Source organism: Lupinus angustifolius, chromosome LG19 (assembly GCF_001865875.1).
Source record: "Lupinus angustifolius cultivar Tanjil chromosome LG19, LupAngTanjil_v1.0, whole genome shotgun sequence".
Taxonomy (NCBI): Eukaryota; Viridiplantae; Streptophyta; class Magnoliopsida; order Fabales; family Fabaceae; genus Lupinus; species Lupinus angustifolius.
Genome location: NC_032027.1, coordinates 17,218,870 through 17,231,308, shown reverse-complemented (window position 1 = coordinate 17,231,308; position 12,439 = coordinate 17,218,870). Strand labels below are relative to the sequence as shown.

The 12,439-nt window shown below is 32.8% G+C and overlaps 1 protein-coding gene across 1 annotated transcript; it reads left to right on the top strand.

Annotated features, from left to right (window-relative positions):
- Positions 5,433-11,476, top strand: LOC109334446 (lysine-specific demethylase JMJ25-like). The gene is made up of 12 exons (XM_019570234.1): positions 5,433-6,283; positions 6,430-6,566; positions 7,009-7,114; positions 7,205-7,337; positions 7,429-7,492; positions 7,589-8,315; positions 8,624-8,947; positions 9,745-10,275; positions 10,354-10,426; positions 10,510-10,595; positions 10,973-11,092; positions 11,183-11,476. The coding sequence occupies exons 1-12, from the start codon at positions 5,600-5,602 to the stop codon at positions 11,252-11,254; spliced, it is 3,057 nt and encodes a 1,018-aa protein (XP_019425779.1). The 5' UTR covers positions 5,433-5,599; the 3' UTR covers positions 11,255-11,476.

The following is a 12,439-nucleotide window of genomic DNA, read 5'->3' as shown; positions in this document are numbered from 1 at the left end:
TTCTTCTTTCTTCTCCTGCATCCTTTATATATATTAGTGTTCAAATTCATGCATGCAATATTATTTACTAAACATTTAAAGAATATAATTTGGTTGAGTTTTTCTGAAGAAACCCTTCTGGCCATTTTCAATTATTCCTGTATCAAAATGTTGCCTTGAGCGTGTAAAATTCTGAATCTTCTTTGCTTTTTCATCACTCCAACTTCATTTTAATGTGAAATTCCACAAAGCATGTTATATTTGCTTTCATTATAAGTACTCTTCTTCTTTCATAACATTTCCTTTCAACTTTGAAGGCTTTGGTTTCTGCATGATAGTCATGTTTCCATATATAGCTTTTACATCTTCATTGTTTTTCTAAATTTATTCTCACAATAGGTACGTATTTAACCTTCATTATTCATTTGACTTTAGTGAGAATTATTTATATATTCAGGGAGGAAACAACAAAAAGAAAAATAGGAAAGTTTTCCTGCTATACATATAATATATATATGATGGTGCTATATTGAACTTTTTGTTCTTCCAATGTATTGTTTCTATTTGCAGTAAGTTTCTCTCCTACTATTTCCATTGTTTTAGTGGCACAAATATTTATGATTTTCAGAAAATAAGATTATCTGTAAGGTTAGTATTTTGAACTTCTACATATATATTGGAGGGGGTATATTAAACACATTTTTTTTATAATCAAACATTAGACACATGATATAATGTTAGGCATAATAAATATCCTTAGGTGCCAAAAACTTGCCCATAAACCAGTTTCTCAGTTCATAAGGTATCTCCACAAGGAACCAATTCCAGTGGCATGGAAAAAACCAGTGATTGGGTGGACCAAATTAAACTTTGATGGTTCATGCAAATGCAAAAGTGGAAAAGCTAGCATTGGAGGAGTGATAAGAAATCACAATGCAGAATTTTTGCTTGGCTATGCTGAATCTATAGGACAAGCCAATAGCATTATTGCTGAGCTTCTAGCACTTAGAAGAGGTCTTGAATTAGTCCTTGAAAATGGTTGGAACAATGATATTTGGCTTGAAGGAGATGCCAAAACATTGGTTGAAATTATAGACCAAAAGAGACAAGTTAGATGCATGGAAATGAGAGAACATATTAGTCATATAAAGTCAATTCTACCAAAAAACTGGATTATGAGTCATATATATAGGGAAGGGAATAGGTCAGCTGATAAATTTGCTCAAATGGGTCATCACCTTGATGAACCTAGAATTTGGAGACATGTTCCTCCTTATGAAGTCTCAGCTATTGTGGAGGAAGAAGCTCAAGGTAAAGTTGTTCTTAGAAGGAAGGGATCATGAATTATAAATCATTGTTCATATCATTACTAGTTTTTTTTTTGTACATAGAGAATATATGTATGTGTGTGTATATATGTAATAAAAAAGTTTGTATATAGATACTGAATATAATGTGTTCATAGAAATGGAACTTTTTCTTTCAATATATTAACTTCTTAATGAGTTTAATGAAAGTGTGATCATTAATTTCTTAATTTACTTGAACATACATTATTATCTGGATCATTTTGATGCTTATATTTTGCAAAATGGATAGCAACTATATCTTAATATTTTCAAAGACCTTAATATATTATCACATGGAACAAAAAAGGGACTCCAAATATGGCATTATGCACATTCATCATTATGCACTTTTTTGTGTTTACAAAAACAAAACTGTGTAAGAAACAGAAATGCTAGACAGTACAAAGATGAAATTTGTATCATATGAAAATCCCTTTTTTCCTCTCTAAATTTGTATCATTTGTGTGGTCTATATATACCAGATAGCAACACTTAACAAAAAAAGGCTCAATGCATTCAAGCCCATAGCACCACAGCAAAACCCATCTTATAATTGAATTTATCAATTGCATATGCCACAAATAATTAAGAGTTATATAGTATATTTAATATTTTCTATTCACATCTAGCTAGGATTTGTCTTTTAACCAAAGTGTCTTTTACCTAGAATCCTTGAATTATTATATGCATGTTTCAACCAAAAGTTGTGATAGGAAATAATATAATTCTAGACCAAAAGTAGATAAAATAGTAGTACAAGTTCTCATTACAGTACAACTTCACAAATGGAAAGAGAAGTAAAGGCATAATAATAATGTAGTACTAGTCTATAGGAGAGGTTGGTGTTACTACATTGTCTAGCCTAGTTTTACAACTGATATATCATATTATATATATCACAGATGCATTAGCATGAAATTTTCAACAGAAATGTGGATCTTATAAAGTATTGTAAACTCTTCAGCACATCGGAAAAACATCATTGAGTGCAGCATTGATGACGTCTCACGTAGATGCCAAGTCGTGTTATTGATGCTGCACTCAATCATATTTTTCTTTTAAATGTGGTACTGATATGTATGGTTATGGAGTGATGGCATTTATTCATTTAATGTGAGAAGCTTATGTCTATCTTTCTTCTACCTTTTCACTTGCATATTGATTTATGAGGGTGTCTAATGCATATGAAATCTTGAACTTGGTTATTTTTTTTATTTTTTTCTTTTAAATTTATTGAAATTCAGGGAACACGTTTAATGATTTCATTCTGCCGCATGTTAAAATCTTCAGGATCAGATTTTTTAAGACTAATGTGATTGTAGAAATTCAAGAATGCAGCATCATGTCAATGACACTTATATTTTGGTTTGAGACTCGAAGTTACATTAGGCAAATACTAATATAATCAATCTGAAAAAGGTCATTTACTAAGAAGTTGGTGGTCTACTAGTTTAAGATTCGTTAGATTTTTAAGATAACCAAAATGTTAATGGTTCAATTTCTGTGAACAGTATTTATTGGATGAGGCAATCATGCACTCCAAAATGAATTAGTTCCTTAACCATAAGTGAGATAATATCATTGATAGTATCAAAAAAAATCTAAAAGAGTTATTTGAAGTGTTTATTTTTTAAGTTGAGACTTTACTTAATGAGAAATAAGTTTCTTATACTTGGACCTACATATAGCTGAATACACGATAGATTTGTATTGATTAGAATACTGGCAATACAATTCATTTTGGAATATAGCTATCCTTTCTCATGAAGCTTCTATTGAATGGATAAAACTCAAGAAATGAAAAGTCCATAGCTGCAACCCATTTTAGTAACTGAATAGTGAAAAAATATGTATGTATTGACAATATATGTGTTTTATATACTGTTATTGTTTTATTATTAATGATTTTTTATTATTGTTGATTTTTTAGAAAATGTAATCCAAATGAACGGTGGATAATGAAATATATATGTATAAATCTTCACACTGTCAGTGTATACATTTTAGACTCAACTCAGTATATGCCATCCAGCATTGAAACAAGAAATAAACATATATTAGGTTCTAGGTTGCCACAAAACAACAGAATTCTCCTTTGTTTTCATTTTTTTTTATGTTTTGGTTTGGTGTAACAACCAAGCTTTAATTGTGATTGGTTATATAAATTGAGCCATAATATAATATTTTGTCATGTTCATTGAAAAATAATAATTTTTAAATTATTTCTAATTGTTTGGTTTATGATTTTTCTTGTTTTTTATCTTTATAAATTGGACTATTAATCTATTCTCTTTAATAAAATCCTAATATCTCCTTCTTATATGTTTAAACCATTGTAATTTTTGTGTACATACACAAATTCCAACATGAGTTACTTTTACTTCTTTGTTATTTAAATTATGAGAATAATGTATCTCCTTATATTATGAGATAACTTATCTCCTCTAGCTAATAAATATGTGACATGTGTGCTATTTTGTTTATTTTTTAAAAATATTTTTATAGAAAATGATGAAATATGACACATGTCAAAAGAGATAACTTATCATTATTAAAGACAGGTACTATTCTGATTAAAACATGCAAATATATATGCCATAAGAACTTAACTATTTGACTTGCTGGATTAAAAGTGAACAAGAGATAAAGTACTAGGAACTGCTAATCTTTAACCTTATTGAATTACCACAAATAAATTAATATATATATATATATACTTATATTGTAAATGAATGTAAAATCTGTACATTGTCAATGTAAAGATTTATACACATATATTATATCATATTCATTTATTTTGACTATTTTTTCTAAAAAGTCAACGATGATTAAATATCAACAATAGATTATATAATAATGAGACTGTAAAAAACTCATATATTATGGGTGTATACATTTTTTTCTCTTTGTAAATTAAGGCAACACGTTTATATTTCAAAAGCCTTTAGAAACTCAGGTTCATGCAAGATACAAATTATTAAATTTCTTGAATTAGAAATTGAAGCAAATACAGATTTAGAGGATATGATCAAATATCAGAATCACAGTGTAAACAAAAATAATGAGAATCATACTTCATTCAAAATGTACTAGTTAACAACACAAGTAAACCCCTTTTGATCACTTAAAAACAAATCATGTTGATTGATGTTGGAATATCATATCAGGATCACAGTTTCTATTTATAGCATGAGAACAATACTCTCAATATATTCAATTAGCCCAATTCTACAATACAATGTAGACACAAGAAAATGGGCTTTATTAAACAAAACTTTGTGATTTTCAACTGATATAAATCAACCAATTTCCATTCTCCAGCATAAGGAAACATTAATTGCATATACCATGCAATATATGGAATGCTGACTTATTAGCCCTTTTATTTCTGATTTCTTATAAAAAACAAGGAAAATTAAAATAAAAATCAAAACAACATCAAGAACAAGTTATTTCCTTACAGGATGTCGGTTATATGAATCGAACGATGAAACGTGAAAATTCAAAATGATCCCTAGAATTGTCTCTTGAAAGCTTTTCACTGTAAAGCATTGCTCTATATCAGTTTATCAAAAACATTGCCTATGATTGAGACATAAACACAAAAGCATACCTAGTAAAAGTTGATTGGTCCATGCATTAAAAAAACTTCATCTGCATCATAGGAGTATATATATGATTGAATTCATCCAAAAACTACAAGAATAGCAGATTTTCCTAAACAATGTGAAATTTCAAGTAATATGATTTCAATCAATCCAAATCTAATGCATTACAAGAAACAAAATAAATGGCAAAATTGGATGAAATCACAAATTTGGCAACTTCGTAAATTTCTAGATTAAGAGACTAGTAAACTCTCAAACAAAAAAACATGAATATGAAATGATATATACAAATATTATACGACCTTAACATTGTCGGAGAAATGAAAGTAGTAATTAAAAAGATAGGACTATTCATACTTATCCGATACGAAATGATAAGATCATTCATACTTATCCGATAAGAAATCTGACGCGGTATAGATGCGGCATAGACACGATGACTATTGTGAAGTGTCCTTGCTTACGCGCTAAGTTGCGAATAATTACGAGAATATGCCATCCTATGTTATATCCAATCAACAAACACTCTTCTGTCTCTATTTTCTTTCCAAATAAATAGAATAGAATACACTCTTTTCAAAACTGAAAACCCTTTCTTCTCTTCTCACTTTCACTATCTGCTGCAAAATCAATCTCAATTTGAAGCAATTGAATTTATTTTTTATGGAAAGAAAATCAACGGAGCAAGAAGAGGAGCCTGTACCGGAAAACCTCCGTTGCAGCCGTACCGACGGCCGGCAATGGCGGTGCCGGCGGAGAGTGTTGGAAGGTTTGAAGCTTTGTGAGAATCACTACCTTCAAGGTCGTCATCGCCAGAACAAGGAGAAGGTACCTGAATCACTCAAGCTTCAGAGAAAAAGCACCAACAACAACAGTAGCAATCAAAACGGCGTCGTTTCGGAGAACGGTGAAATTAGGGCAAAATTGGTGAAGAAGAAGAAGAGGAAGCAAAATTCGGATGATGCAACTGGTTCTTCGGGGAAGAAGAGGAAAAACAGTGATATAAGGGTTGAATTGTTAACGATGGTTTTGGAGAGGGAGATTCAGAAAACAAAGAAGAAGAAGAAGAAGAAGAAGAAAACAAAGGGAAAGACAAAGAAAAATCAGAGAGAGAAGAAGAGGAATGTTATGGAAGAGGGAGAAGAAGATGATGATGATGAATTGTGTTATAGTGAGGGAGAGTTGAGAAAAGAATTGCCAAATGGTATTATGGAAATTGCTCCTGCTTCTTCAATGCACAATGTGGGTTCTTATTCTGATGTTAAAGTTTCGGACTTCGATCATAATAGATCACTTGCACTTACGACTCGCCGCTTCAGGTCCAAGAATGTTGATAGGAGCATCAATGTGGGTTTTTCTTTGCTTTTTTATTTTTTGTGATTGTCACACTACTTGTGCTTATGTTTTTTAAGGTTGTTTGTGGGTAAATGATTTGAGTCTTTGTTTCTTTAAGAAAAGGGGGGAAATTGATTCAGGTATTTGTTTTTTTTAAGGTTGTTTCATATGGAAGGAACTTGAAGAAGGGTAAGAGGAAGAAGTGTCATTGGTGCAAGAGCATTGATTCATGGAATCTTATAATGTGTTCTGGCTGCCAGAAGGAGTTCTTCTGCGTGGACTGCATTAAAGAACGGTTCGGACTAGTTTAGTTTATTTGCAATATTTTTAGCATGAACTTAAACCTGTGTGATATTATCTGTGCATATACTTATTTTTATAATTTTGTCATGTTGATTGTCCTGCTTCATTGTTAACTGTGGTATATTTTGGAAAATGCTAAGAACTGGGATTAGATCAGTTGAACACCATGATGGAGATCATTCATGATTCAGTTCCAGAACTCCTTAGATGAAAGGATAACCCTTTTGAATTAGTTGTCATTGTTTATGCCTCTTTCTTTTCCTTGATCTTTTTGTGGTAAGTGGTAACTTTTGGAAAATGTAATACCACACTGATCAACAATGATCAGTACTAACTACTAAGATGTTTACCAGTTTGGCTTTTGCAATCTGCATCTTAATATTGAGGTTCAAAAAATGAGATATTTGTAACTTTATTTGTTGAAACAAATTTAGGTATTTTGAAACTGAAAATGAAGTTAAGATGGCATGTCCAGTTTGCCGAGGAACTTGCACTTGCAAAGATTGTTTGGCAAGTCAAGGCAGAGACAGTGAAAGTAAGGTCTGATATCAAAGCTGTATCCTTTTCTGATAGAACCGTTTTTCTTTAGTAACACTTGCTGAAACTTCAATTTATGTACTATTTTTTCAGGAATATTTGGATGGTAAAAGCAGAGTTGATCAAATATTGCATTTTCATTATTTGATATGTATGCTTCTCCCTGTACTAAAACAAATAAGTGAAGACCAGCACACTGAGCTAGAAACAGAAGCGAAAATTAAAGGTAGTGATATCATTTTTATGATGTGGATGATTTCTGAATTAATTTGTGTTGATAACAATATGGTTACCTTAGACGCCTTTGTGTGTGACAGGGAAAAGAGTTTCTGATATTCTCATCAAGCAGGTCGAATTTGGCTGCAATGAGGAAAATTACTGGTAAGATCACTTATGCTGATACTATTAAGAAAATTCAAATGATTTTATAGTGCTTCGTTCTAATGAATGGTACTATGTGTGTAACACTTGTCTCAGCAATCACTGCAAAACACCAATTTTGGATCTTCATAGAAGCTGCCTTAGTTGTTCCTATAGCCTTTGCTTAAGTTGTTGCCACAAATTAAGCCAAGGAGGCACCTCTGAAGAAATTACCTCTTCGATGTCCAAGCTGCCTGACAAAATGAACAATTGCATTGCCAGTGAAAGCCACCTTTCAGATGATAAAACCAGTTCTAGTAGCAATTTAACTGTTACTTCGATATTGCCTGAGTGGACGGCTTGTAATGGTACAGACAGTGTATCATGCCCTCCTACAGAGCTAGGTGGTTGTGGTGATAGCCACCTCGATTTGAGATGTGTTTTTCCATTAAGTTGGATCAATGAGATGGAAGTAAAGGCAGAAGAGATAGCATGCAGCTATGACTTTCCTGAAACTTTGGATAAAAATTCAAGATGCTCAATGTGTAATGACAAAGATCATGAACCTAATGGAGATTTGCAATTGCAAGAAGCGGCTCAAAGAGAAGATTGGAATGATAATTGCTTGTTTTACCCAACAGTTTATGACATCAGAAGTGATCATTTAGATCACTTCCAGAAACACTGGGGAAAAGGCCATCCTGTAGTAGTGCGAGATGTGCTCCATAATACATCAAACATCAGTTGGGATCCACTGGTAATGTTCTGCGCTTATCTTGAGAGGTGCATTACAAGATATGAGAATAATAAGGACCAACTTGAAGCTTGTTTGGATTGGTGTGAGGTTAGTTTCTTCACTAATTCTAAGTTTTAATACTTTTAAATTGATACTATCAATATTAGTTTAGCAAAAAAAGTCAGTGTTATCTTAGAAAGGTATTTCTTCCAATTAATATATGTTGATTTGTAGACTAATTCTAACATGCCTAGTTATTACTTATTGTTAATGGTAATTGGTATACGTGGGTGCATGGGGCATCATGTGTTTAAATCTTTGACCTATGTTCTTCATAATGGTGGAAGCTGCTGCCGAACCCAAAATAATTGTTAACAAGTGCATTATTATTAATTTTGGAACTCTTACTCTGGCAGGTGGAAATTAACATTAGGCAGTATTTTAGTGGATCTCTTCAATATCGGTCTCAGAAAAACACTTGGCATGAGATGCTAAAACTAAAGGGGTGGTTGTCTTCCCAGATGTTCAAAGAACAGTTTCCAGCTCACTTTGCTGAAGTAATTAATGCTCTACCAGTTCGAGAATACATGAACCCCATGTCTGGTCTTCTTAATGTAGCTGCAAATTTGCCACAAGGGAGTTCAAAACATGACATGGGACCATATGTCTATTTTTCATATGACTGTGCTGATAAAGAAGCTGTTTCTGTGACTAAGCTCTGTTATGACTCATATGATGTGGTATGTTCCCTTGTTATATTGCATTTGACTTCTTAAATATACTACAGTGATGCTTTCTCTGAACTTGAAATTTATATTTATTGAAATCTAGCATTGAAAAACGATTTATAATTGTATGGATTGTGCTCATTTTTTCATATTTCATATGATGACAAAGTTGTCATGTTTGTCTTTTATGAATATATCTTGTCATGATAACTTCGATGGGATCTCAGTCTGAGTAATAAACATGCTTGTGGAATGCTTCCTGATCAGGAAGACTGACTGACCCTTGTATGCCACAAAGACCCTGTACCTTGTATATCTGCTTGTTGCAGGTCTGTGCACGAAAACACATTTATTATCCCACTAAGTCGCGCTGCACCTTTTATTCTTATAGTTGTACAAATTTTCCAATTCTTTTGACTTGCTGTTCATAGTTATATTTTACAGACCACTCAACTATGTTAAGAAGTAGATAAAAAGTTACCTAAATCCTTATTCAGATAATTTATTTAATTGAAATTGTTTCCTTAGTCCAAAAATACAAACTTTTTGTTAATTTATTTACCTTTGTTTTAATAATCATTTAATATTGCTCTATGCAAAGAAGCATATATGGGAGAGTTATTGCATACTCCATAAATACTAGACGATAAATAGATTTTGCGCCAAGATGGATACGAAATTGATTTTGTATGGCTATTGTGGTTTAACCAATGCACAATGTTTGTGTGAAATAGCAGTTCCTGGTCACTTAGCAAAATAATTTTGTGCACATAACAAGTTATCCAATGCTGCTTATGGTTACTTTCCAGGTTAATATTATGGCACATACCTCAGATGGCCCTCTGTCTGCAGAACAGCTTAATAAAATAAGAAGGCTATTGAAAAAACACAAATCTCTATGTCAAAAGGAGTCTTCTAAAATTACTACAGACAACGCAGAAGACACGGAACAAAAAGATTTGAAAAGTATGGTAAGAAACAGAAAGGACTTCTTCAGAAGAGTCAACAGAACATCTAGCATATCTACTGAAGTCAGAACAGTGGGTAGTCAGTGTTTAGATACCAATATTTCTGCAGATGGAGAATGTAGTTCGAATTCTGATACTGAAAAAGTACAAAGCTCTTCAACTCTCAACGGGACAATTCAATGCGCCGAAATTTCTCCAAATCGCAATCCTGGAAATCTCCTTGAAAATACAGTCACTGATAAAAGTAAGATGCTTACAGAGAATTATTGTGCCCAGTGGGATATCTTTCGAAGAGAAGATGTACCGAAGCTCTTAGAATACCTTAAAATACACCATGATGAATTTTCTTATATGGATGAATATCATGAGAAGGTAAGTTCAAAACAAGATAATTCCTAAGGCATGAACTTGTTTGAGTTGGTGATGATTGGTATTGTCTCTCTTATGCAGATGGTTCATCCAATTCTAGATCAGAACTTCTTTCTTGACAATACTCACAAAATGAGACTAAAAGAGGAGTTCAGTAAGTATACTTATGTTTTTTTTATAACATATCACAATCCTGGATAACTTAATTGACTCACTTGTGGCTGTCACTGTTAACAGAAATTGAACCATGGACTTTCAAGCAACGTGTTGGAGAAGCTGTCATCATTCCTGCTGGTTGTCCATACCAGATTAGAAATGCTAAGGTATCTTTTGCATTAAAGATATTTTCTTACCCTCTCTCTGGTTAATTTAAACAACAGAAATTTTAAAACTGTTCTTGAACTGGATATAAATCATTGTTGAACCTGATTTTTACATTTTGACATTTCTTGACAATCTCAAATTTGAAGTCTTACTTTTAAGCAAATGATTCCTCAAGATTATATCAATGTATGTAGCTATCAACACTTACATTGTTGCATGAAGTTAAAAGGAAAACAAAGGATCATCACACTAATGACCTTACTACTGTGGACATGATTGCTGAGGATTATTATCTCAGTATTGACTTATGTGGATCTTTAGTATTATCTCAGTTTGTGTTAATGTATGACAAGTATACTTAATTCTTGATCTGCAGTGTTGTGTTCATGTGGTACTGGAATTTATGTCTCCTGAGAATGTTACTGAATGTATCAAATTGGTTGATGAGGTCCGTCTACTTCCGAAAGACCATAAAGCAAAAGTAGACAAGCTGGAGGTAAATTTCATAACTAATCTATTCATCACTTCCTGCTTTATTCTCTTAGACTTGTCCATGAATTGAAAGAGCTTTGTTTCATGAAAACAGGTGAAGAAAATGGCCCTTAATAGCGTTAGTACAGCAATTAAAGAAATAAGTGAGCTTACATGCAGAACATGATTGCAAGAGCCAAATTATATTCATTGAGGTCTCTGAACCTCTCATGTCTCTATATTCAGACCATGTCTTGTTTTTATTTTTGTATAGATTGATTCCCCAAATCATTCATTATGATCTAGCAAGGTACTTAAGGTGATTGCTTTTAGTTTTGGTTCTATTTTTGTTTTTCGTGACATTTGTGCCTTACCTGACTCAAAATGTTTATGGTCGGTATACTTTTACAATTGTTTACTTTTAAAACAAAATTGTGATATTAAAAGGATTTTTTGCAATTCAGTTTCTTGTCTAGCAAGGCACTCCAATAGGCACAATGTGAGAGGACAGTGAGCCAATTTGCCACGTGATTAGCTTCGTGATATCCATGCATTATCCGAATTTACCATTCTCTACTTAACAGTATCCCTGTGTCCTGAACAATCGCGGCAAAAGGGCGAGCCTGCTGATACCCATTCATCAGCTGCAAAGCAAGATAGCTTCCCCCACTCCCTAATCCCAAGCTAATTCCAAAGCTTTAAAATGCTGCACTGTTCTTCATCCATGAAAACTGATGAATGTTTTGTCTAAAACAAAGAAACCCAGGTGCCCAGAGCATTTCTAACAACCCCGCAGCAAACCGCAGATTTCCCTCCATGACAAACTGAACTATCTGTGTTGCATTTCAGCCATTGATTAGTTTGAAACTGTCACCCCAATGCCTTGTGCATATAAGACATGTAAAGGCTAAGTAACTCTGCTAGCCCAAACCCTCTAGAGCAAGTTTAACTGTCCACCTGTGACATTGCCTTGTATTGTCCAGATCATCCAAATAATACCAATAAGGTCTGATATAGTTGAAAGATAGTTATGTTCCTTAAGTATGATATTAGAGATTTAATCTGTTGCACATATTAAAACAGATTTTATTGGTAGAGACAAAGTTCACTTCAGTTATCTCTGCCGCCTATAAATGAGTTAATATTTAGAAATCAGTTACAGGAACCCTTTGTGCAAAAAAACATCATTTTCACCAATCCTAAGTGATCATGTTTGCTTGGTTAAAAAGGATTCATTCTCCAAAGTCACGTTTGAGCATATAAATAAGGAACTGGAGAATTTTCATTCGGTGGTTGAGGGAATTAATTGACTGTACTTTCATCACTCAATGAGATATTTTCTTTTTTTACACGTCTAAAAGCAATTTTGATC

Bases quoted from the DNA above. Each gene is read 5' to 3' on its own strand.
- LOC109334446 (XM_019570234.1), top strand. From the start codon at position 5,600: ATGGAAAGAAAATCAACGGAGCAAGAAGAGGAGCCTGTACCGGAAAAC. The intron at 7,338-7,428 runs GTAGTGATATCA...TGTGTGTGACAG, and splicing joins AACAGAAGCGAAAATTAAAG to GGAAAAGAGTTTCTGATATT. The intron at 7,493-7,588 runs GTAAGATCACTT...CACTTGTCTCAG, and splicing joins TGCAATGAGGAAAATTACTG to CAATCACTGCAAAACACCAA.